This window comes from Pongo pygmaeus, chromosome 8 (assembly GCF_028885625.2).
Source record: "Pongo pygmaeus isolate AG05252 chromosome 8, NHGRI_mPonPyg2-v2.0_pri, whole genome shotgun sequence".
NCBI classification, from domain to species: Eukaryota; Metazoa; Chordata; class Mammalia; order Primates; family Hominidae; genus Pongo; species Pongo pygmaeus.
This window is the reverse complement of record NC_072381.2, coordinates 99,376,545-99,400,564: the sequence shown is the minus strand read 5'-3', so window position 1 is coordinate 99,400,564 and position 24,020 is coordinate 99,376,545. Positions and strand designations below refer to the sequence as shown.

The 24,020-nt window shown below is 41.2% G+C and overlaps 1 protein-coding gene across 5 annotated transcripts in view; it reads right to left on the bottom strand.

Annotated features, from left to right (window-relative positions):
• Positions 1 to 24,020, bottom strand: part of PLCE1 (phospholipase C epsilon 1) — a 343,931-nt gene that overhangs the window by 64,474 nt on the left and 255,437 nt on the right. For 4 of the 5 annotated variants that reach the window (XM_063669995.1, XM_063669996.1, XM_063669994.1 and 1 more), the window contains 7 exons: positions 17,891 to 18,566; positions 12,022 to 12,204; positions 10,216 to 10,333; positions 9,484 to 9,640; positions 5,674 to 5,796; positions 5,445 to 5,581; positions 1,847 to 2,085 (listed from right to left, as the gene is read on the bottom strand). In XM_063669995.1, the coding sequence (XP_063526065.1) occupies positions 1,847 to 2,085; positions 5,445 to 5,581; positions 5,674 to 5,796; positions 9,484 to 9,640; positions 10,216 to 10,333; positions 12,022 to 12,204; positions 17,891 to 18,566 (1,633 nt within the window). The remainder of the gene's footprint in view (positions 1 to 1,846; positions 2,086 to 5,444; positions 5,582 to 5,673; positions 5,797 to 9,483; positions 9,641 to 10,215; positions 10,334 to 12,021; positions 12,205 to 17,890; positions 18,567 to 24,020) is intronic. The other variant, XM_063669997.1, reaches the window with a different exon arrangement.

Here is a 24,020-nt window from a genome sequence, read left to right as displayed (position 1 = left end):
GATCGTGCCACTGCCCTCCAGCCTGGGTGACAGAGACTCTATCTCAAAAAAAAAAAAAAAAAAAAATCAAATCATGTTAGTCCCCTGCTCAACAATTTCAGTGGTTTCCCATTTCACATGGACTACAGTCAACCTCCTTATCATGCTCTAAAAGGCCCGGATGATTGGGCCCTTGCACATCTGTCTGACACCATGCCTGCCATTCTCTGCTTGGCTTGTGCAGCTCACAGTACACCAGCTTTTTGTGGTTCCTCATAAACCCCCAGCTTGCTGCTGTCTTGGTCTTTGACCTTGTGGCTCCCTGTGAATGCTCTTTCCTGAGACCTTCAGACTGGTTATTGACTTAGGGCTCAGTCCAAATGTCACCTCTTCCAAGTGGCCTTTGCTTACTCTCCTCAGCCCTCCTCCTGTATCATTCCATTCCTTTACTTGACTCAGTTTTTCCCCTACTCCATTATTACCTGAAATTACATCGTATCTTTGTTGTCTGCCTCACCTTCCAGAACGTAAGCTGCATTGAGGACCAGAACTTTTATCTTATTCTCTGCTATATTCCCACCTCCTAAAACTGAGCCAGCATAGTAGGAACTAGTACATGTTCATTTAATGACTAATGAGGTTGAAAACCTAGACTAAATCTGTTGCATGTTCTAGAATAACAAGAAAAAATTATGTACCGACTCCTTATAACAGTTACTGAGTTAGAGAAAGCCTGGGACCCACATTAATTATATATTAAAAAAGAACACTTACATACTTGTTTTTTGTTTGTTTTTTTGAGACAGGGTTTCACTCTGTTACCCAGACTGGTGTGAGGTGGTGTGACCTCAGCTCACTGCAAACTCTGTGCCTCCTGGGCTCAAGGGATTCTCGTGTCTCAGCCTCCCAAGTAGTTGGGATTATAGGCGTGGACCACCATGCCTCGCTGATTTTTTTTTTTTTTTTTTTTGAGACAGGATCTCGCTCTGTTGCCGAGGCTGGAGTGCAGTGGTGTGATCTCAGCTCACTGCAGTCTCCGCCTCCCGTGTTCCAGTGATTCTCCTGCTCCACTCTCCTGGGTAGCTGGGATTACAGGCACGCACCACCACACCTGGCTAATTTTTGTATTTTTAGTAGAGATGCAGTTTCACCATGTTGGCCAGGCTGGTCTTGAACTCCTGATCTCAGGTGATCCGCCTGCCTCAGCCTCCCAAAGTGCTAGGATTAAAGGTGTGAGCCACCATGCCTCGCCCTGGCTGATTTTTGTATTTTTAGTAGAGATGGGGTTTCATCATGTTGGCCAGGCTGGTCTTGAACTCCTGGCCTCAAGTGACCCACTGGCCTCAGCCTCCCAGAGTGCTGGGATTACAGGCGTGAACCACCATGCCCGGCCCATACTTGGTATTTTGTTTAAAAAACAAAACAAAAGAAGGTTGGGCGCAGTGGCTCACGTCTGTAATCCCAGCACTTTGGGAGGCTGAGGTGGGCAGATCATGAGGTCAAGAGATTCAGACCATCCTGGCCAACATGGTGAAACCCCATCTCTACTAAAAATACGAAAATTAGCTGGGCATGGTGGCGCACACCTGTAGTCCCAGCTACTCAGGAGGCTGAGGCAGGAGAATCGTTTGAACCCGGGAGGCGGAGGTTGTAGTGAGCCGAGATTGCATCACTGCACTCCAGCCTGGCAACAGAGTGAGACTCTGTCTCAAAAAAACCCAAAAAAACAAAAAAAGCAAAACTCTATTTCTGTCCCAGATTTAAAGGCTTTGGAAAGAAGTATAGAAAGAGTAAACATTTAGCAGCAAATTATTAGAATAGCCAGAGGCATCACACACACACATGCACACAAAAAACAGGCACAAACCTGGATGATGCTGAGGATTTCATCATAAGTGCAGTGTTCTCCTTGGCAATTCACGAGGAAATCGTTGAGCTGAAGTATGCCCACCCCGAAAATACCCAGAGATGTGCTCTCAATCCCAGTGCCATTTGTCACAATGCTTGCAGCAGCAATGGCATCAGATATCTGCCTCTGGTTGTCCGATAGCTGCTGTTTACTCTTAATGAACAACCCCAAATCCGAGACATTTCTGGTCAACAGATCTGAAACAGAATCACCACAGTACATGGACAAGATAGCCAGCATTTTTGCAAAGTTCATTTTGGAGATAATGGTGTGGAGTTATTAAAATGGAGAAGCTCTTTACTAATGAACCTAAACAAGCCATCAAAGAAGTGTTTATTTCTGGCTTCACATAGTGATAGGAATAAAAAACAAATCAATGAATAAATAAAGGCTGAGCATGGTGGCTCATGACTGTAATCCCAGCACTTTGGGAGGCTGAGGCAGATGGATCACCTGAGGTCTGGAGCTCAAGACCAGCCTGGCCAACATGGTGAATCCCCGTCTCTACTAGAAATACAAAAATTAGCCAGGCATGGTGGTGTGCACCTGTAGTCCCAGCCACTGGGGAGGCTGAGGCACGAGAATTGCTTGAACCCAGGAGGAGGCAGCGGTTGCAGTGAGCCGAGATTATGCCACTGCACTCTAGCCTGGGCAACAGAGTGAGAGTCTGTTTCAAAACAAAAAAAAAAAAAAAAAAAAAAAAGGAAAAGAAGACAGAGCTAGGTTGATGATCTTGATATCCCATGTGGTATTAGATGGCAAGTAAATGTAGGTTCAGCTGGGGACTTAGGCCAAATTCAGGCTTTGGTTTTAGGGAGTAACTACTTGAACATTTTTGTTTGTAGAGATTGAAGATATACCCTTAAAATTACAGTTTTACTGTAATTTAGAAGTGTAACTATAAGCATTTGTGTACAGATTTTTGTGTGAATATAAATTTTTCAACTCATTTGGGTAAATACCAAGTAGTGTAATTGCTGGTCACATGGAAAGAATATGTTTAGCTTAGTAAGAAACTGCCACACTGTCTTTCAAAGTGGTTGTACCATTTTACATTCCCACCTGCAATGTTCCAATTGCTTCACATTCACACCAACTTTGGTATGGCCATTTTAATTTTAGCCACTTTGGAAGACAGTCTGGCAGTTTCTTATGGAGCTAAACATAGGCTTACCATATGATCCAGCAATTGCACTCTTAGATATTTACCCAAATGATGGAAAAACTTATACCCACACAAAAACCTGAATGCAAATGTTTATAGCAGCTTTATTCATAATTGCTAAAACTTGGAAGCAACCAAGATATACTTCAGTAGGTGAATGGATAAACAAACTGTAGTACCTCCACAGAATGGAATATTACCCAGGGTAAAAAGAAATGGGCTACCAAGCTGCAAAAAGCCATGGAGGAAGGAAACTTAAATGCATATTGCTAAGTGAAAGACGCCAGTCTGAAAACGCTATGTACTGTGTGATTCCAACTATATAACATTCTGGAAAAGGCAAAACTATGGAGATAATGAAAAGAGCAGTGGCTGCCAGGGATTTGGAGGGAGGCCCCTCGGGGGATGGAAGAGTGAAGCACAAGGAACTTTCAGGGCAGTGAAACTATCCTGTATGATACTGTAAAGGTGGATACATGTCATCACACATTTGTCAAAACCCACAGAATGCACAACACAAAGAGTGAATCCTAACGTTAACTATGGACTTCAGTTCATCATAATATATCAATATTAACTCAGTTGTAACAAATGTACCACACTAATGCCAGATATTACTAACAGAAGAAAGTCTGTGTGGGAGAGTAGAAGAGAGTATATTGGAACTCTGTACTTTCCACTCATTTTTCCATAAACCTAAAATTGCTCTAAAAATAAAGTCTAAGCTGGGCATGGAGGCTCATGCCTAGGATCCCTGCACTTTGGGAAGCTGAGGCAGGAGGATTGCTTGAGGCTAGGAGTTTGAGAGCAGCCTGGTCAATAGAGCAAGACCCTGTCTCTACAAAAAATTACATTATTTTTAAATATTTTAAAATAAAACAAAAATACAAAATAATACATGAAAATAATAATAAAATAATAAAATATAATAAAACAAAAAATAAAGTCTAATAATTTTTGAAAAATGTAACTACTTGACTAATCCATGGTTATGGAGATTTTGTGACTAAAGTTGAATAATAGTTAATAGTCTTAGCTCAAGGACAACATAAACTTATAAATAATTATGAAGCAACTGCATAAAAGAGGAAAGTTTTTTGTTTTGCTATTTGTGTTTATAGTTTCCAGGAAGAACAGAGGAGGAAAATGATAGGCTGGAAATGCATAAGTGGTTAGAAAAATGCATGGGTGGTGATAGTAATGGTGGTGGTGGTGAGTGGAATATAAGAATGAGACATTCTGGTTTACACAGTAGGAAATATATCCTGGACAATCATTCAGACAGAAGTACCCTGTGGAAGGCACTAAAGACTCTCCTTGTCAAAGGGTAGGAGACTACTGCACTGCGATTGAACACACATCTGTCTGTAGGTAGGGAAGAGACTGGGGGTTCTCCACTGTGACACACACCACATACCTAGCAGACATTTGGAAATGGTCAGTGATATGGTTTGGCTGTGTCCCCATCCAAATTTCATCTTGAATTGTAGCTCCCACAATTCCATGTTGTGGAAGAGACCTGGTGGGAGGTAGTTGAATCATGGGGGCAGGTCTTTCCCATGTGAAAATGTTCTCGTGATAGTGAATAAGTCTCATGAGATCTGATGGTTTTATAAAGGGGAGTTTTTCCTGCACAAGTTCTCTTGTCTGCTGCCATGTGAGACATGCCTTTCACCTTCTTCCATGATTATGAGGCCTCCCCAGCCACATGGAACTGTGAGCCCATTATACCTCTTTTTCCTTATAAATTACCCAGTCTTGGGTATGTCTTTATCAGCAGCATGAAAATGGACTAATACAGTCGGGAAAGGGTTTTTTGTTGTCAGAATGACTGGAGGGCTTTATTGGTTAAATATCCTGAAATACATGGGCAGAACCACACAACGATGAATTTCTGTGCTCAAAATGCCAGTAGCACCTGCTCCCACGACACCAGATGACACCTTAAAATAATTCTCTAAGTGTTGGCCGGGCGCGGTGGCTCATGCCTGTAATCCCAGCACTTTGGGAGGCTGAGGTGGCAGATCACGAGGTCAGGAGCTCGAGACCATTCTGGCTAACATGGTGAAACCCCGTCTCTATTAAAAATACAAAAAATTAGCCAGGCATGGTGGCACATGCCTGTAGTCCCAGCTACTCGGGAGGCTGAGGCAGGAGAATCGATTGAACCCAGGAGGTGGAGGTAGCAGTGAGCTGAGATTGCACCACTGCACTCCAGCCTGTGCAACAGAGTGAGACTGTGTCTCAAAAAAAAAAAAATTTCTTAAGTGTTTCCCTACACAGCAGTAATAGCACACTATGTGGGACAGGCTCAGAGTTTGTGACTGGACCTCTGACCTTAAGTTTTAGACAGATTGGTCCCAAAGGGAAATCCTAAAATGTTCAACAAACCTAGGTCAGGCTGAAGATCGCTGGTGTTTTCATCAATTGTCAGGTTGGTGTAGAGTGGGGCTGACTCGGAGCCAGATCGGTTGCAGGGCACTGCATAGACATCAAACAGATCCTTCAGGTCCTTGCGGCTCCTGACACTGAATGAGGAATGGAAAACACCTCTCATTGAGTATCTTTATAGAAATGGGGGGGCCTGAGAAAGAATAAGAAGGAAACGTTAACACTGTACCTGAACGATTTGAACAGCTCAACAAATTCAACAAAACTCATGTTGCTATCTGAAACCATGAAGCTCTGAAATCCCTTCATGCCGCCTTTGATCCGCCCGTGCCAGCTACTACTGCTCCAAGCACTGCAACAAAGACAAGGCCTTCATGGGCACAAGGGCAGGCCACTGCTGTGATTCTGTCCCACTAGACTTGCTCCAATTAGCAACACGAGCAAAAGGATGAGTGCAAGTTACTTAAGATTGAAGCTATTTTCCAGTACTCTCTTTTCACTTCTCTTAATCTATATTGTATCAGAGGAAATAAAACATGTTGTATGTGAAAAAGAAAACATGTTTCTAGTCTATTTAATAAGGGCCCAGGGCTGAGGTTAATATTCCTCTATTAATCAAAAACAGTTCTTTGAAATTGCAGATCAATGGGCAAAATAACTCAGTGTTTCCGAAGATGTCTTTTTTAAAAAGAGCCCCAAATCACTCACTGTTGATCTATGGGAAATAGTGCACGTTCTTTTCTATATTCTAAGTTATAGAATCACATTTAAGAAGAAACTTTTGAGTGTATTGTCTGATTCCTTTCTTAACCAGTCCTTAGATGAAAACAGAGAAGAGCTTTTAAATATTAATGGAAAACGTGAATCGGAAAAATGTGAAGAATGGAAAGGGCTGGGTGCGGTGGCTCATGCTTATAATCTCAGCACTTTGGAAGGCTGAGGTGGGAAGATTGCTTGACCCCAGGAGTTCGAAACCAGCCTGGCCAACATAGTGAGGCACTGTCTCTAATTTTAAAAAATTTAAAAAAGAATGGAAAAAAGCCAGCTTTGCCTAGGATTATATTTGCACCTTCCAAGGCTGCATCTATTCAATGTAGAAATATGAGTCAACTCAGAACAGACTGTTTCACAACATTTTTTATTTTCTATACTGATTTCCTGACACAATGGTATAAGAGATGTTTTGATTATGGTTTATAGTCAAATTAATGAACAGGATCTATTTTTTAAGTTACACTTTAAGTTCTAGGGTACATGTGCACAACGTGCAGGTTTGTTACATACGTATACATGTGCCATGTTGGTATGCTGCACCCATTAACTCGTCCTTTACATTAGGTATATCTCCTAATGCTCTCTCTCCCCCCTCCCTCCACCCCACAATAGGCCCTGGTGTGTGATGTTCCCCGCCCTGTGTCCAAGTGTTCTCATTGTTCAATTCCTACCTATGAGTGAGAACATGTGGTGTCTTGTTTTCTGTCCTTGCAATAGTTTGCTGAGAATGATGGTTTCCAGCTTCATCAATGTCCCCACAAAGGACATGAACTCATCCTTTTTTATGGCTGCATAGTATTCCATGGTATATATGTGCCACATTTTCTTAATCCAGTCTATCATTGATGGACATTTGGGTTGGTTCCAAGTCTTTGCTATTGTGAATAGTGCCGAAATAAACATACGTGTACATGTGTCTTTATAGCAGCATGATTTATAATCTTTTGGGTATATGCCCAGTAATGGGATGGCTGGGTCAAATGGCATTTCCAGTTCTAGAGGACCTATTTTTTTTTTGTCTTGGATTTTGAAAGTTTTTTTGAAATGTTTCAAATATATAAGAAAGTATAGAGAATATCATGAAGTCTATTTTATGTATATTAAATATATAATCTAAAAACTATATATTTAAGACTATAAATATAAAAATATATAGTTTGTTGAAGTGACTCTCAACCCTGCTAACAATGTTCACTCATGGAAAATTAATTTGTGCTGACATTTGAAGGTCACCTTCAGCAATGAAAGAGCACTACAAGTTGATAGCTTTATAGCATTTTGTAGGCATAGGTTGTAGGTTGTCGATCCCCAATATAGTGCAGGAAACATAGGGTAGAGGTGCAGGAAGAGGAAAAAGGTGACTTCATTATTTGCAGCTAAAGAAGTAAATTTCCTGTCTTGCTTCTTTCTGGTTGCAGGTCCAGCTACTGTCTGTAGGAACCCATCTCCCTTTGATTCTAGGAAACTCTGTTTGTCCACTCCTTCCACTACCAGACTTAGGATTCAGTCTAGCTTTCTCCCTTAATAGCATTCAAGCTGATTTTTCCTCCTGTCTTGTGTTTTCTTTCTGTTTTAAAACAGTTGAGTGGGTGCTGATCCCTGTCCTCCTGGGGTTGGCCTTCTGATCTCGCATCTGGCATGTTAATTTCTCTTTTTAAAATATTTTCCTCCCTTACTTCGTCCTTTCTTTTCCTGCTCATGAATGATTGAAATAAACGGGAAATGCCATTTAATCCAGGTTCCTTGCTGTTTACCCAGGATACTACACAGGCTGAAAGTATAATAAACAGGATTCTGATTTTTGTAACTTTTAGTTTTGTTATGAATCTAAATTTACCTAAAAGTTGCAAGAGTGGTACAAAGAATTCCCATATAACCTTGACCCATGCTCACCCATTGTAGAATGTGAATGTATAAAGCGTAAATTATAAGTTCATTGCTCACACTGTGAAAGAATTTTTATTTAAAAGATAATTTACTGTAGGATTTTTTTCTTCCTTTTTTTCTTTTTTCTTTTTTCTTTTTTTTTTTTTTTTTTTGAGACAAGCTCTCACTCTGTTGCCTAGGCTGGAGTGCAATGGCATGATTACGGCTCACTGCAGCCGGAACCTCCCAGGCTCAAGTAATACTCTCACCTCAGCCTCCTGAGTAGCTGGGACCACAGGTGAGAACCACCACACCCAGCTAATTGTTTTATTTTTTGTAGAGATGGGGTCTCTGTTGCTCAGGCTGGTCTCGAATTCCTGGGGGCTCAAGTGATCCTCCTTCCCTGACCTCCCAAAAGTGCTAGGATTACATGTGAGAGCCACTGTGCCCAGCCAGGATTCTTAATAAGAAGCTTCCAAGAGAAACAGAGAAAGGGAGAAAGAGAGAGAGGGAGTAGGGAGAGAGGGAGGTGGGGGGGGAGGGAGGGAGAGAGAGAGTGAGTGAGTGTGTGTGTGTGTGTGTGTGTGTGTGCATGTGTGTGATAAAGTAAAGAGTTCCTGTTTTAGCTTGGTTCTGTGGGATACAGGGAGATGCAGCAGCATTCTGGTTCCCTTTGGAAGTCTGCCATTTTAATATCATTCCTTCTTCTGAGAGGGTAGATATTGTTTCAAATATGTAATTTGCATGGAACTTATAAAATAATTTATCCAGCTTTAGATTTATACTTAAACATATCCAACTTGCTGTGATACTTGAATTCATTCCTCTAGACATGCATAACTTACATATGAGAAAAGTATTAAATATATTTCATCGATTAGCAAAGGGGCCAAATAGTTTACATTAAAACAATCTATTCTCTCTTCTTCATTTAGAGCAGTGCTATCCAATAGAACTTTCTGCAATGATAAAAAGCAATGTTCTCTATCTACACTCTTTGGGATAATAACCATCAGCTACTTGTGGCTATGGAGCAGCACTTGAAATGTCACTACTGTGACTGAGGAATTGAATTTTAAATTTTCTTTAATTTTAATTAATTTACATTTGAATTTAAATACCCACATCTAGTTAGTGGCTAGTGTACTGGATAGTACAGATTTGGAGAATCATGGCTTGGGTTTTGTTACTGCTACTGACCTCTGAAGTAATATGAGAAGGCAGGAGGACAAAATTAGGAAAATTAGGATCATTTAAAATTTTAGGATTTTTCAGTTTTCAGTTCAACCATACGTCAAAACGTGAAATAGTCTTTCCATAGACAACTGTAAAGATATGCCCTTCCACATAACTGGAATAATGTGAAGGGTCCTTCTGTTTTATCATGTTAAGACCCCACCTGGATGGGCTCTTGTTTGAAGAAGACAGCACAGGGGAGGACACTGGCCTGATGGGAGATGATGTCCCGGCAGCCAAGTTGGGGGACCCAGCTGTGGTCAAAGAGTGGGCTCTTCTGGAAGGGAGGGGGTTTGGAGGGTTAGCGATGGCACTCGCCTCTGTGAGGATGAAAGACAGAAAAGAGACAATGATTCAGATTATACTTTCCCTCAGAACCAAATACAAACCAGAGAGGCTTCTGGATGTCTGAGCAAATCAACCTATGAAGCTGGTTTCTATACAACAAGCACCAAAATATCTTCATGAATGGGCTAATCTGGTGGGGTCTCAACTGGCTACATGTTAGAACTGTCTGAGAAGCTTCAAAAATAAATAGATGTCCAGGTCCCAGCTAGAGAATATCTGAATCAGTTATTCTTGGATGTGGCCAGAGGAATCAGATTTTCTTAAAAGCTCTAATATGCAGCCAAGGTTGAGAATCACTGGTCTAATCCACCAAATTATACCATGTATATCTAATATTCCCTGTCAGTAATGGCAAGTTAATTAATGGGGATTTTATTCCAAGCACACTATGTTTGCAGAAGTACCTTTAGGTTTCATTGTCTGGTTAGGACAAAGAGTTTTGTTGGAAATGTTTGCAATGCTTAAGTCACAATTTAAAACCAAATGTATACTTTTTTCCCATAAAAATTAAAAAACAAAAATCTCAGATGTAAACATGCCACTTTACCTGATTCTTCTTGTTCATTAATGTCTTGAGGATCAGAACCACTCCGGCTTCGACACTCTTTGTGCATCTTGGCCTTTCGGGTTGCCATCTCATCGTCAGTCACCTCTCCACTCTCACCCTGGGAACACAAAGCTCACGATGGTTCCAAGCCTGTATTTCTCTCCCATCACTGCTTTAGTTCAGGTAGGTCTCTATTTTCTGACCTACCCACCTTCAATACTGCCCCTCCCTGGTAAAACTGGTAAAGACCTACGTTAAGGCTGACCGAGTATTCTCATGTCATATTATTTCATTTGTTCTTTACTATACAGCAGTACTCCTCAGGGGAGGGAGGCAGACAAGAGGCGGCACACAACCTCTGGAACCTCTGTGTACAGAAAAAAACTGTGAAGCAGATAAAATTTGACATGAGCATCAAAGCCTCCCATAAGCAAAGAGAATGGCACTTTTTCTAGATAGACGATATGGTTTGGATGTTTGTCCCCTTCAAATCTCATGTTGAAATGTAATTCCCAATGTTAGAGGTGGGGCCTAGTGGGAGGTGTTTGGATCATGGGGGTAGATCCCTCATGAATGGCTGAGGATCATTCCCTTGGTGATGAGTGAGTTCTAGCTCTGACTTCACACAAGATCTAGTTATTTAAAAGTGTGTAGGCTGGGTGTGGTGGCTCATGTCTGTAATCCCAACACTTTGGGAGGCTGAGACAGTAGGATTACTTAAGGCCTGGAGTTCGAGACCAGCCTGGGCAACATAGTGAGACCCCCGTCTCTATAAAAAATAAAAAAATTAGCCAGGCATGGTGATGTACACCTGTGGTCCCAGATACTTGGGAGGCTGAGGCAGGAGAACAGCTTGAGCCCAGGAGTTTGAAGCTGCAGTGAGCCATGATCACACCACTGCACTCCAGCCTGGGTGACAGAGCAAGACCCTGTTTCTAAGAGAAAAAAAAAGTGTGTGGCATCTCTCCCCTTCTCTCTCGCTCCCGCTCTTGCCATGTCATGCACTGGCTCCCGCTTCACCTTCTGCTATGACTGTAAGCTTCCTGAGGCTGTCACCAGAAGCAGATGCTGGCACCATGCTTCCTGTACACCTGCAGAACTGTGAGTCAATTAAACTTCTTTCCTTTATAAATTACCCAGCCTCAGGTATTTCTTTATAGCAACACAAACAAATAGCCATGAAGCAAATATATTATCACTTCATAGTGATATCTGATATTATATAGTTTATAATACATAGTGCTAATATACTTTACATTGTGTTCTACACACAGTATTTGGGGCCTCTGTGATCTCTGTTCTCTTCTAGCCCTTCCTTGCCCACAGAGTGCTCATGCTCTAGCCATCCAGAACAGCATGTGCTTCCTTGAACACGCTGTCTTTTATGCCTCTATGCTGTCTCCTCTGCTGGGGACACTTTCTCCTATGTTCTTTGCTTGGTAAAATCCTACACGTTCTTCAAGACCTGTGTGTCAGTTGCTCTGTGGAGCCCTCTGTGCCTGCCCCTCAGCTCTCTATTTTCCTTCTCTCTGCCCCCACAGCACTTTGTGGATGACTCAACAATGTCTCTTTTTAGCTTGCACTGTGTTTGTTTACATGTCTATGTCCTTCTGTGGACCTTGTCTTTTCCCTGGTGTTCCTGGCACTAGCATGGCACCAAGGAGGTATGTGGTAAGCCCTTGTATATTCTGTTTTATACCTGACTTTGTCCTCAACCCAAACAACCTAAAGTGTTTTATGGTGATGTTCACCATACAGCGGTCCTGGAAGATGGGTTTAATGCTTAATAAACAAATAACACGCTACCCTCATGAGGATTTTCTTCTTTTTCTTGGTAGTGCTTATGCCCAGGGTGTTGTTTCTCTGCATATTGGGCTTCTCAGCATTCTTTGCAGCTGTTCCGGGGCTGGGGTTTCGAGCACTCCACCGTCTGCCACCAAACAACTCCACAGCATGAGCCAAAGTTGGGCCTTCATACCGTCCATCCTCCTGCGAAAGAGCCACATGGTGAACACAATAGGAAGCATCAAGCAAAGGGGAAGTAAATATATTAATGTCTCCAAGAAAATTCCAAGACATGGAAGAGCACAGACGGCCACAGAAGAATAATGATCTGGCCACCCAAGTGACTCTGTTTTCTAACTCACAAGATTCTCTGTCAGGAATTTCATCATGTCCCCTGTTGTCCTGGTCACATCCCTGCTGAGTTCCAGTGACATGCTTTAATATATCAACTGGGGAACAAAAACTTCCCATCCCATTTACAGAGGTTAAATTGCAGAACTACCACTGTAGGAAAATTTGTTTAGACTTACTTTGCAAATTAGGGCCTTGGAGATCTTGGAAGGGAGCGGGGCAGGGTATCAATCTAAGTAAAATCAAGTTGTATTTGTCCATTATTGCCAGGTAGGTTTTCACCTAGTTTGATGCTTGGGACAGTCGGACTTGAAATACAGGGTGTGTGACATGCATGAAATTCCCTTTGAAGGGCCCCAGGGAGCTCCTAAAATAGTTGGGCTGCCATCCCCTTGAGTGGCTGAAATCTAAAGATAGGGAGCCCATGGGACTCAGAACACCATACATATTAGGATGCTGTGAGCAGCAACAACACACTCAAGGGTCAGGCAATTGTTCATAGTAGCTACTGCTTCTAAGGCAACTCTGTATAACATCCTGTAAGTAACAGCAGGGATCTATTAATTAAACAATTGTCAATGATTCTCCCCATAAGTCGGTTAATAAAACCACAAAAAGTTGCCTATGAGCTAAAGATGATATTGATATTTCATGCATTTTATAAGTGGGCTCTTTAAAAATTAATTTCCATGTACTGTCTTTACTCTTCAAAAACACTTAAGGCCGGCTTTCCTTTGCAGTTTCAAAGAAATGCTTATAGATAGATTTTGCTTTGTTGCAGATCATATGCAAAAAACAAAGAAGCTTTGTGTGTGTGTGTGTGTGTGTGTGCTTGCTCCTTCAGCCTAATGTTTAATAACTATGTGATTTTAAGACTTGTGCATTCCCACTTCCTGCATCCTGTTGTGGATCCCAGGATTCTGAATAACTTGGGTACTTGACAAAGAAACCTTTTGGTGACCTCTTATAGTGGGACATTGTGACTTATGGCTGTCCATGATCTGTTTCTCCCTTCTCTAACCATACCCCAATTTTACTTTAACTGTCTCTTCTCCACTGGATATAGTCTAGATGGGTGTGTCAATCAAGCTGAAATATCCTCCTTTGACCAATGATTGGCACATGATCCCAATAAGCCAATCAGAATCCCCTTCCTGGAGCAGGGTTCTTGAATGCAGTGATATAGAGAATGAAAATGGTTGGAGATCAGTCCATCTGCTGGAGGCCTGCTGAAGAGAATCCCTGCTAACAAATCACTAGGAGTGACTCCAAATTGGAATAAACATTTCATGAATGAAAACTAATGGATACGTTTTAACTACCATTTTGAATAACATACTCTGAATCTGAAAGAAGAGTAAAACTTTTATTTATGGATTTTAACCAACACATCTTTAAAAGCTTAATAGGCCCATTATAGTTTACATGTAAAATAATTGGCACCATTAACCTATACTGCTTTGATTTTTCTAATTTCAGAACATCCCAACATGGGTCAAACTTTACCACTAACAGAAACATGTTCAGGTCAGGAAAAGGAAGGATGTCTTTGTGTAGTCTTTAAAGGAAGCTTTCTGGGAAGTAAAATGTAGTTTTAATCTTTCTTTTGTTTTACACAAAATAATAAACTTGTTTGGGATGGATGAAGGTATACTTTCTTCTCTTTTTTTTTTTTCTTGGAGACAGAGTCTCCCTCTGTCGCCCAGGCTGGAGTGCAGTGGTGTGATCTTGGCTCACTGCAACCTCCGCCTCCTGGTTTCAACTGATTCTCCTGCCTCAGTTCCCAGGTATCTGGGATTACAGGTGCGTACCACCACACCCAGCTAATTTTTGCATTTTTAGTAGAGATGGGGTTTCACCATGTTGGCCAGGCTGGTCTCGAACCCCTGGCCTCAAGTGATCCACCAGCTTCGGTCTCCCAAAGTGCTGGGATTACAGCTCTGAGCTACCGCACCCGGCCTACCTTCTTTTTTTTATGTGGGAGATGGACTACCATAAGTGAAGGCACATGTTCAATTTTAGAAAACAGTTTTTTTTTTTTTTTTTGAGACGGAGTCTCGCACTCTTGCCCAGGCTGGAGTGCAGTGGAGAAAAAAGTTTATGTGAAAGTTGAAGATTAGAAAATAGATGCCTTAAAAAATATCCATGCACTGTTACCTCTTGGCATATCTTTGCATGTGACATTTTGAAGACCATTAAACTAATCTATATCCTTTGAATGAATCTTTTTTTCCCCCCGTAAAGATAGCCAGAATCTGTTTTTTGCTCATAATCAAAGATGTTTACCTGGTAATTCCATATTTAACTTTCTTAGCCTCCCAGAACTCCTTCCAAATACCCAGGATTATGGGCCGTCAGCTCTGTCCATGATAACCTTGGGCCAAAGCTCAAGATATTGGTCTTTCCTCCACATCCCACATCAACATCTCTGCAGAGTTTAGTTTCTTGGATTTTCCTGTATTTTTCTAGGCTTCTCTACAAATGTTATTACTTCTTCTTGTCTTCTGTGTTATCTCTTGTTACTACTTCCATCAGTAGTACTCAAATACTTGTAGTATTTGAAAGTAACTTCACTTACATTTACTACATAAGGAAATTCTAATGTCAGAAAGATTATTTTCTATATAAGCACTTCCCAAACTAGGGATTAAAAAATCCTCTTATAGAGCTGTTAACAGAAGTTTGGAAAAACCCAAACAGTGTTTCACAAATTTCTTTAGCTTATAGGTAAATTTAAATAGTTTTTTTTTTTAACTTTAGGGCATCTGAGAGAATTTAATTTTCTAAGAGGTATTATAAATCATCAATACAGATATTAAACATTAACAAAAGATTTGATATTTTGTTCTCTGAGTACTAAGTTAGCATCTTTTTGGTGATCCCTGAGTCAGTTTGGGAACTGGTTTATATGATGAGAAAATGATCAGTCCATTGGTCTTTCCAACTTTTTTCTTTTGAAAGAAATCTTGAGTGTCTGTTTCCAAGGCACGTTGCCTGACTTCATAAATGGCTCATGTAGAGAGAGCAGTGTCAAGGAATAACATCACCTATATTTCAGAAGTGGTTGAGGAGTATGAGCTGTTTTGCCTCTACACTGCAACATCTTGGTTCTGTGCAGGGGTGGTGGGGGAGGGTGGAGCTGTGTTTGCAGCTGGGTAGGACTGAGTCTTCTCTAAGTCACTTCTGTCTCTCTTACCTCTTCATCTGCTGTTCGTGGTCTCAGCTGGTGCCTCCTTCAGTAAAAGCTGAAGAGTGCCAGGGTAAATGAGAAACCAAGTACCTCTTGTGTATTAATTCAGTTACCTATGCTATAAGCTTGAGAAGGAGACAAATGGAAAACTAAACCACATAGACTTTGTGACAGGAATTGTAATTGAGCTCAAACACTGGTCTATGTCCATGTTTGATGAATTTTCCTGATTCCAGAAGGCCAAGGAATAGCTGTAATTAAAAACTGACATTTGCAATAGCTCCTGAAGACTTTTTTTTTTTTTTTTTTTCCCCAGCTGAGTACACTGAAAGTTCCCTGTGCCCTGTGGAGTACACAAGAGGCAAGTATTTTTTGTTTGTTTGTTTTTTTGAGACAGAGTCTTGCTCTGTCACCCAGGCTGGAGTGCAGTGGCACTATCTTGGCTCACTGCAACTTCCACCTCCTGGGCTCAAGCGATTCTCCTGCCTCAGCCTCATAAGTAGCTGGGATTACAGATGCATGACTAATTTTTTGTATTTTTAGTAGAGGCGGGATTTTGCCATGTTGGCCAGGCTGGTCTCGAACTCCTGACCTCAGGGGATCTACTGCCTCAGCCTCCCAAAGTGCTGTGATTACAGGCATGAGCCGCCATACACAGTCAGGTATTTTGTTTTCCATTTTAGACTAGTTAACTAAAACTGGCTTTGTGCTGTGTAACATTAGGATACTTGTATACATAGGCCTATCTGCTTATTAATCAATTATCAAGTTAGTCACTCAGGATATGGTCTCTACTTACAATCATGGCATGGGTGTAGGGAAAGAAGAAAGAAGGGGCATTACATGTGCCTTGTCTAACTTCCTGGGGCAAGAAATGTTTTTAATTGTCAGAAATATATTAGAACTGTGACAAGTACACGAAATCAGCCATTTGAGTAGTTCAAGTGGTAGTTCTATTTGTTCTGTGACAATACAAAAGATATTTCTTTTGCCATAAAGATAGAAAAGCATAGCAAAGAAAAACTGAACACTTTGATACAACTTATTTGAGAATGACACTTCAAGTGTCACCTGCTTGTGGAGTTTAAGATTTCCAAGCAATCTGTACCCTCTTTTCCCCAAAAGATGCTACTCTGGTTATGCCTGTGTCTCTTCTATCTCATTCAACAGCCCAGCCCTGTTGCCACGCTAAACTATAGTGTTAAAGTACCTGATAACGTACGGTTAATGAAAGACTAACTCACTCAATGTAAGCAGCTAACTGTGAAAAACTGCCCGCTAAGGGCTGCCGCCACTACAAACCTAATAAAGAAGAACTCCACATAAGAATTATCCCACATTTGGGAAAATTTCTTTCAACTTTAAAGAAATTAACCTCTCACCTCTACAATTAGGCAGCAATATGCAGTAAGTTAAAGAACTCTCCAAAAGTCACATAGCATGTTAGGAAATGAACCAGGATTTTAATTTCGATAGGGACAGTTTTCAATGTATCAGCTAGTCACTAACTAATAATAAAAGTATTCAGATAACAATGCTTTCCATTGAAACTTAAGTGAAAATGCTTATATTAACTGGTTTCTTTGCAGATGGGAGAACTACAATGACCCTGGGACTATTTTTATGTAGTATAATACAATATATAAATATAATACAAAATAAAAACAGTGACCAGGGTCATTATAGTTCTCCCATCTGCAAAGAAACCAGTTAACATAAGCATTTTCACTTACTATAAAATCTAAGTAAAATGTATTTCATACAAAATACAAACAGGACCACCTATGAGTGCAGACACTATTCTTCATACATATGAATTATACTGTGGCTTTACACATATATTTTTTTTTTTTTCTGAGACAGAGTCTCGTTCTGTTGCCTAGGCTGGAATGCAGTGGCGCGATCTTGGCTCACTGCAACCTCTGCCTCCTGGGTTCCAGTGATTCTCCTGCCTCAGCCTACTGAGTAGCTGGGATTACAGGCATGTGCCACCATGCCCAGCAAATTTTTGTATTTTTAGTAGAGACGGGGTTTCACCATGTTGGCCAGGCCGGTCTCGAACTCCTGACCTTGGGTAATCCACCCATCTTGGCCTCCCAAAGTGCTGGGATTACAGGTGTGAGCCACAGCCTCAATTAATTCTCACAGCCACCCTGTGAGCAGGTGTTGTTATTATTTCCATTTTATAGAAAAGGGGATTGGGGTACCAAGAGGTTAAGTAAAAGCTGCCCAAGGTCACCACAGGTAGTAACTGTCAGAGCTGGGAGCATGAACCTGGTGGTCTGGTCACCAAGTGTGTGCTCTTGAGTATTACGCCAGTGAGGAAAGAGGGATGGCTGCACCCCTTACCTGATAGAGGCTGACGTACTGTTTCCGCAGCCACTGCTGTCTTTGGTCAGGGAATTTCCTCATCTTTCTCACAGCTCTAGTGAGTTCCAATAATCCACTGAAGAGCATTTTAGCTGTGTGCTTCGGTGCCACGAAGTGCAATAATCTGTTGTCCGTGGTCTGAAGCCCATAGAGCAGTGTCACACCAGTCTCTGACAGGAACATGCTACCCAGTTTGTTGTGAACACACACAGTGTGTATATCAATGCCAGGGTGGCCCATGTATACAGCCTTCACTGCAAAAAGATCCAAGACCCCTTCCGTCAGGCCACTTAATCCAGCATTGCCCAGTAGTGGGAATTTTCCAGGCTCAGCTGTGTTATTAAGTACACCAAGTTTTGCTTTAGTGCTGGCTGGGGAGGCAGTTGTGGGCTTTACCCAGGTCAAGGTGCTATTGTCGGGCTGAAGCTGGAGGAAGCAGCGGGCAGAGAGGTGTGTGTCCTGGTCATAGTGGATGACCGTGGCCCCCTGCAGCAGGAACTGGTGCACATCAGCTTGGATGGACAGCACGTACCAAGGGATGAGCTCCGTCCCATGGTCGAAGGCCTTCTGTGAATCCTCTGAACCATGAGAGTCGTATTCTTTGGATTGCTCAAAGATGTCATTGTCTGAATCCAACAAATCTCCAATTATAAACCTTAAGGAAAGAAACACCAATTTGTTTTGTCTTATAATCAAAAGTGAGAACAACCCAAAGACATTTTCACTGACCCTGGGCTGTATTTTTCATTCCACTATGAATTCAAATTAGCATAGGAAATACAACATACTAAATAGCACACAGTAACTTCTAATAGCCGAGGCCAGGTGTGGTGGCTCACGCCTGTAATCCCAGCACTTTGGGAGGCTGAGGAGGGTGGACCCCTTGAGTCTAGTAGTTCAAGACCAGCCTGGCCAACATGGTGAAACCCCATCTCTACTAAAAATACAAAAATCAGTCAGGCATGGTGGCATATGCCTGTAGTCCCAGCTACTTGAGAGGCTGAGGCAGGAGAATTGCTTGAACCCGGGAGGCGGAGCTTGCAGTGAGCTGCGATCGTGCCACTGCACTGCAGCCTGGGCGACAGAGCGAAAAAAAAATTTTGAATAACTTTTTATAACCGTATTCTAATATTCTTTATAACTGTATTCTTATCTTTAGCAAGGTATCTGACCATAAGCATAAGAAAACAACTACTAGAGGAGTTATTGTATTTTTATTCTCAACAACAATAATCTTCATTATGTATTAGTTTTCCCTCTTGTGTCAGGAACTGTGTTAAATACTTTATGTACATTTTTTGTACTAAATCCAATCTACTTGCAAGGTAAGTTTTATTATTCTTTTTCTACCTATGAGGAAACTGAGGTTCAGAAAGGGAAAGTAATTTGTGCAAGGTAACCCATCTCAGAAGAGGCCAAGCCAAGGTGAGATTTTGGTCTAACTTTATACCTGGGATTTTCATTGTTAGGCTTGTTTGTCTTCAATTAAATCATAAACACAAGTCATGATCTGAATATACTGGGGCTAAAATAGGTAAAAACAAGACTTAATAGGCTGGCTTGAGAAGTACATTTGTTAAAAATAAAATACAATTAGTTCAAAGATACTCCTTGGAAAGAAAGTAGGCAGATTGCTTGAGGCCAGAAGTTTGAGACCAGGCTGGGCAACATGGTGAGATCCCATCTCTACAAAAAATACAAACATTAGCTGAGTATGGTGGCATGTCTATAGTCCCAGCTACTCAAGAGGCTGAGGTGGGAGGATTGCTGGAGCCTGGGAGGTAGAATCTGAAGTGAGCTGTGATGGCATCGTTGCACTCCAGCTGGGCAATAGAGCAAGACTCTGTCTCAAAAAATAAAAATAAATGACATTTAAAAAGGACACTCCTTGGGAAATATGGTCACGGTGGCCAGATAAGCATAACAGTTCTCCTGGACTCAACCTTAGATTTGTACTCTCTCTGTGCATGTGTGTAGGTATATACAGAAAAGGCTAGTCTGCATAGAAAATTTAGCACGTTCCCTCCGCTGAGTCAGGAACCTGGATTATTTGAGCCAAGAGGATCAGGGAGCAGTGAAGGCAAGCGATTGCTTCTTTCTTACATGGCTACCTTGGCAGGAACCTGCCCAAGAGTCTCACTCTTTTCAAAGCATAGGAAGTTGTTAGTAAGATCAAAGTTTCTGCTGTTTGGTCCACAGACATCACCAGCAAAGTGGTGAGTAAAATTGTGAAGGAGCTGGTACATAGGCTGGTCCACACGTCTCCGGGAAGGAAGGCTCTCATGCTCAGGAAACACTTGGGCCACCTACTGCCTCTTGATGAGGCAACGACAGTATCATGGGGCTTGTTGATACTCCTCAGTTTAGACTGTGGTCCCTGAACAAGATTACCATTCTTGCTTTCAAACAGCAGGTTCTACCTCCTTGCCCCACACGTGGATATCCTTTAAAAAAAAAAAGTCTATCGCAAATATTGAATTTTAGTGTCTCACAAATCTGATGGTGAGAAAATCCATTTCAGAGCCCCATACCAGAAATAACCAAAAGTCCAGCAACAATAAAACGTATGCATAGATTTTGGTGTATTCATGCAATGTAATTCTGTACAGCAATGAAAATGAATAAGCAATAGCTAACTACATGGAATAACACAAATTTTAAGCAAGACACACAAGAATGCATATGGTATGTATTTGTGATACATAAATACATACATTTCTGTAAATGTCAATTTCAAAACCAGGCAAAACTATACTGTACTATTTAGGAATGCATATTAGTAGAAAAACTACAAAGAAAAACAAGATGTTATTGTAAAACTTATAATAGTAGTTTTCTCTAGGGGGAGGCTGGTAAAATTGGGAAGGGAAATAAGAAGTTTAGGGGTGCTGGCAATGTTCTAACCCTGAATGCTAGTTATGCTCAGTCACCTGATAATTATTCAAATACACTGTTTTGATAAACTTTTAATTTTAGCATAGTTTTAGATTTATAGAAAATTCCAAAGACAGTATACCTCACACAAAAACTTCCCTATTAACATCTTACATTAGTCTGGTATATGTGTCATAATTCATGAACAAATCCTAACAGATTATTACTAATTAAGGTCCACACTTTATTCAGATTTTCTTAGTTTTTAATGTCCCTTTTCTCTTTCAGGATCTCCCATTACATTTACTTGTCAGGTCTCTTTAGGCTCCTCTTGACTATGAGGGTCTCTCCTTGTTTTAGGTGCTCTTGACAGTTTGGAGGAGTACTGCTCAGGTATTTTCTCGAAGGTCCCTCAGTTAGGACTTGGCTGATATTTTTTCCATAAGTAGATGCAGGTTATGGGTTTGGGGAGGGAAGACCATAGAGGTAAAGTATGATTCTTATCACATATATTGAGGGCACCCACTTCCAACATGACTTCTCCCTGGTGATACTGATCACCTGGCTGAGGACCTGTGTGTCATGTGCCACTGTACAGTTACTACTATTATTATTTTGAACTCATTTCCATACTCTACTCTTTGGAAAAAAGTCACCATGCCCAGCTCACTCTCAAGGAGTGGGGAGTTATGTTGCACTTCCTTGAGGGTGAAGAATCTACCTAAGTTATTGGGAATTCTCTTGCACAAAAGATGGATCTCTTCTCTCCCATTTGTTAGTTTATTTATCATTTATACATATCATTTACTTATATCAGTATGAGCTCATGAATATTAATTTAATACTTTGGGTGATTTATAATGTGATACTACTTTATTTATTTTGTTGCTGTGGCCATTGGGAGCTCTTCCAGTTGGCTCTTGTATTCCTTTCACAGCTCCCATCACTGTGTGTTCTTTTGAGAACTTCCTTACTACAACATGCTTCAGGCTCATCTTGTGTATTTTCTGCCCCAGTCCTAGAATCAGCCTCTCTAGGAGAAACCTTGCCTCCCTTTATTGAAGAATGGTATTAGAAACCAAGATCTGGGCCATGCGCAGTGGCTCACACCTGTAATCCCAGCACTATGGGAGGCCAAGACAGGTGAATCTCTTGAGGCCAGGAGTTCAAGACCAGCCTGGCGAACATGGTGAAACCCCGTCTCTACTAAAAATACAAAAATTAGCCAGGCGTGGTGGCAGGCACCTGTAGTCCCAGCTACTTGGGAGGCTGAGGCACAAGAATTGCTTGAACTTGGGAGGCTGAGCTTGTAGTGAGCGGTGAGCTGGCATTGTGCCACTGCATTCCAGCCTGGGCAACAGAACAAGACTCTGTCTCAAAAAAATAAAAATTAAAAATAAAACAAAACAAACAAAAAACAAGATCTGGGGTTACATGATATTTTATGCTCTTTTCCTAATGTTACTTCATAATAAAAAGTGAAATAAGAAAAAAATCACTTGTGTCTTATGTAGCTCCATCCCTCTGAAATTACTCTCGGTAACACTGGAAAACCAATACTTATGTCCTCTTACACAATGGCTTCATATATGCCTACTGCAGTCATCCTGGGTTTAATGTTAAACATCACCACCTGTTTCCTGTGTGACCTCATCAAAACACTCAACCTCTCTGAGCCTCACTATTAGATGGCAAAAAGACAATGCTCATCTCATAGAATAATGGTGAAGATCAAATAAGATAACAGTTGGAAAGCACTTAGTACAGCGCCTGTCTTGGTAAAGTACACTCATTAAATATAGGAAGACCAATTCCTTGCACTTTTCCTTTCTCACTTCCTCTTCTCTAGGCTACCTCAGCCCAGCCCAGCCATTCCTCTAGAGGGGCTTTCTTTCTTTTTTTTTGGAGACGGAGTCTTGCTCTGTTGCCCAGGCTGGAGTGCAGTGGCGCAATCTCAGCTCACTGCAACCTCCGCCTCCCAGGTTCAAGCAATTCTCCTGCCTCAGCCTCCTGAGTAGTTGGGATTACAGGTGCCCGCCACCACACCCGGCTAATTTTTGTATTTTTAGTAGAGACAGGGTTTCACCATCTTGGCCAGGCTGGTCTTGAACTCCTGACCTTGTGATCCACCTGCCTTGGCCTCCCAAAGTGCTGGGATTACAGGGGGGAGCCACCATGCCCGGCCAAGGGGCTTTCTTATGGGACCATTTCCACATTCTCCATGTCCTACGTCTTGTTGTTTTAAGAGCAAAAAGGATTCAATTGGTGAGTGTTAGTACCCATTAAAATACAACATGTAAATCTGTACATAGAACTTCTGATTTTAATTTAGCAAGATAAATGGTGTTTTCCATATTCAATTTAAGTTCTGAGTTAAGCATGTTCCAGTGAAATACTACAAGCATTATAAAAAAATAGTGTCTGGAAAGAAAAATTATAAGGCTTTTCTGGAGCCTGTTTCTGCTGCTCAGAGATGATGTAAGCTGGGAGAGAGGGGACGCTGTCTTTCTTGGCGTCAGTTTTTATTTTAGAATGCAAAAAAGAACTAATGCCAGATGGTAATAATTCCATTAAAAAGCAATCTTCCAGGGACTAATGCTCAAAATAAAATTGACAATTGTTTGTAATGAAATAAGTTCATTTCAAGCAGGAAACTAGTAGCTTTTGTCTCTTAGATGATACAGTGAATGTTATGCAATTTTGTGCCTGATTCTCTTAGAAGATAATTTCCTGTGAGTTTACAAGAAGGGATAAGGTGGAATGTTAAGACTTATTTAGGAACTAAATAATGTTAACCGAAGATCAAAGATGTGGTTTACCAGCAAAGAAACTACCTTGTCAAACTCAGGTTGTATGCCTTAAGGAGAGGACCAAGGAGTAAAAATAGAAGAAAGGTTTTTATCCTGCTCCTAAAGAGCTTCCATGGTATCCTTCAGTTAGAAACCATAGATAAATACTTGTCTAATGTTCCCTGATGAAAATTTTACATTGGGTAATCAACAGGTATTTGTTAACCTGGTTAAATATTTTCTTTGTAAGGGTTCGTTTGCCTCCTGCCAATTTAACATAATCCCTTGAACATGAATCACCACGTGATAAACAAGCGTAAATTTAATTTTTTAAGATAGAAGTAAATCTATGTCCTTTCCAAAGGACTTGCTACAGCTGTTCTAATAAAATCTAGTGTTTTTAATGCTCTCTTCTGGAAAATTCTTGCTTTTAATTAACCTAGCAC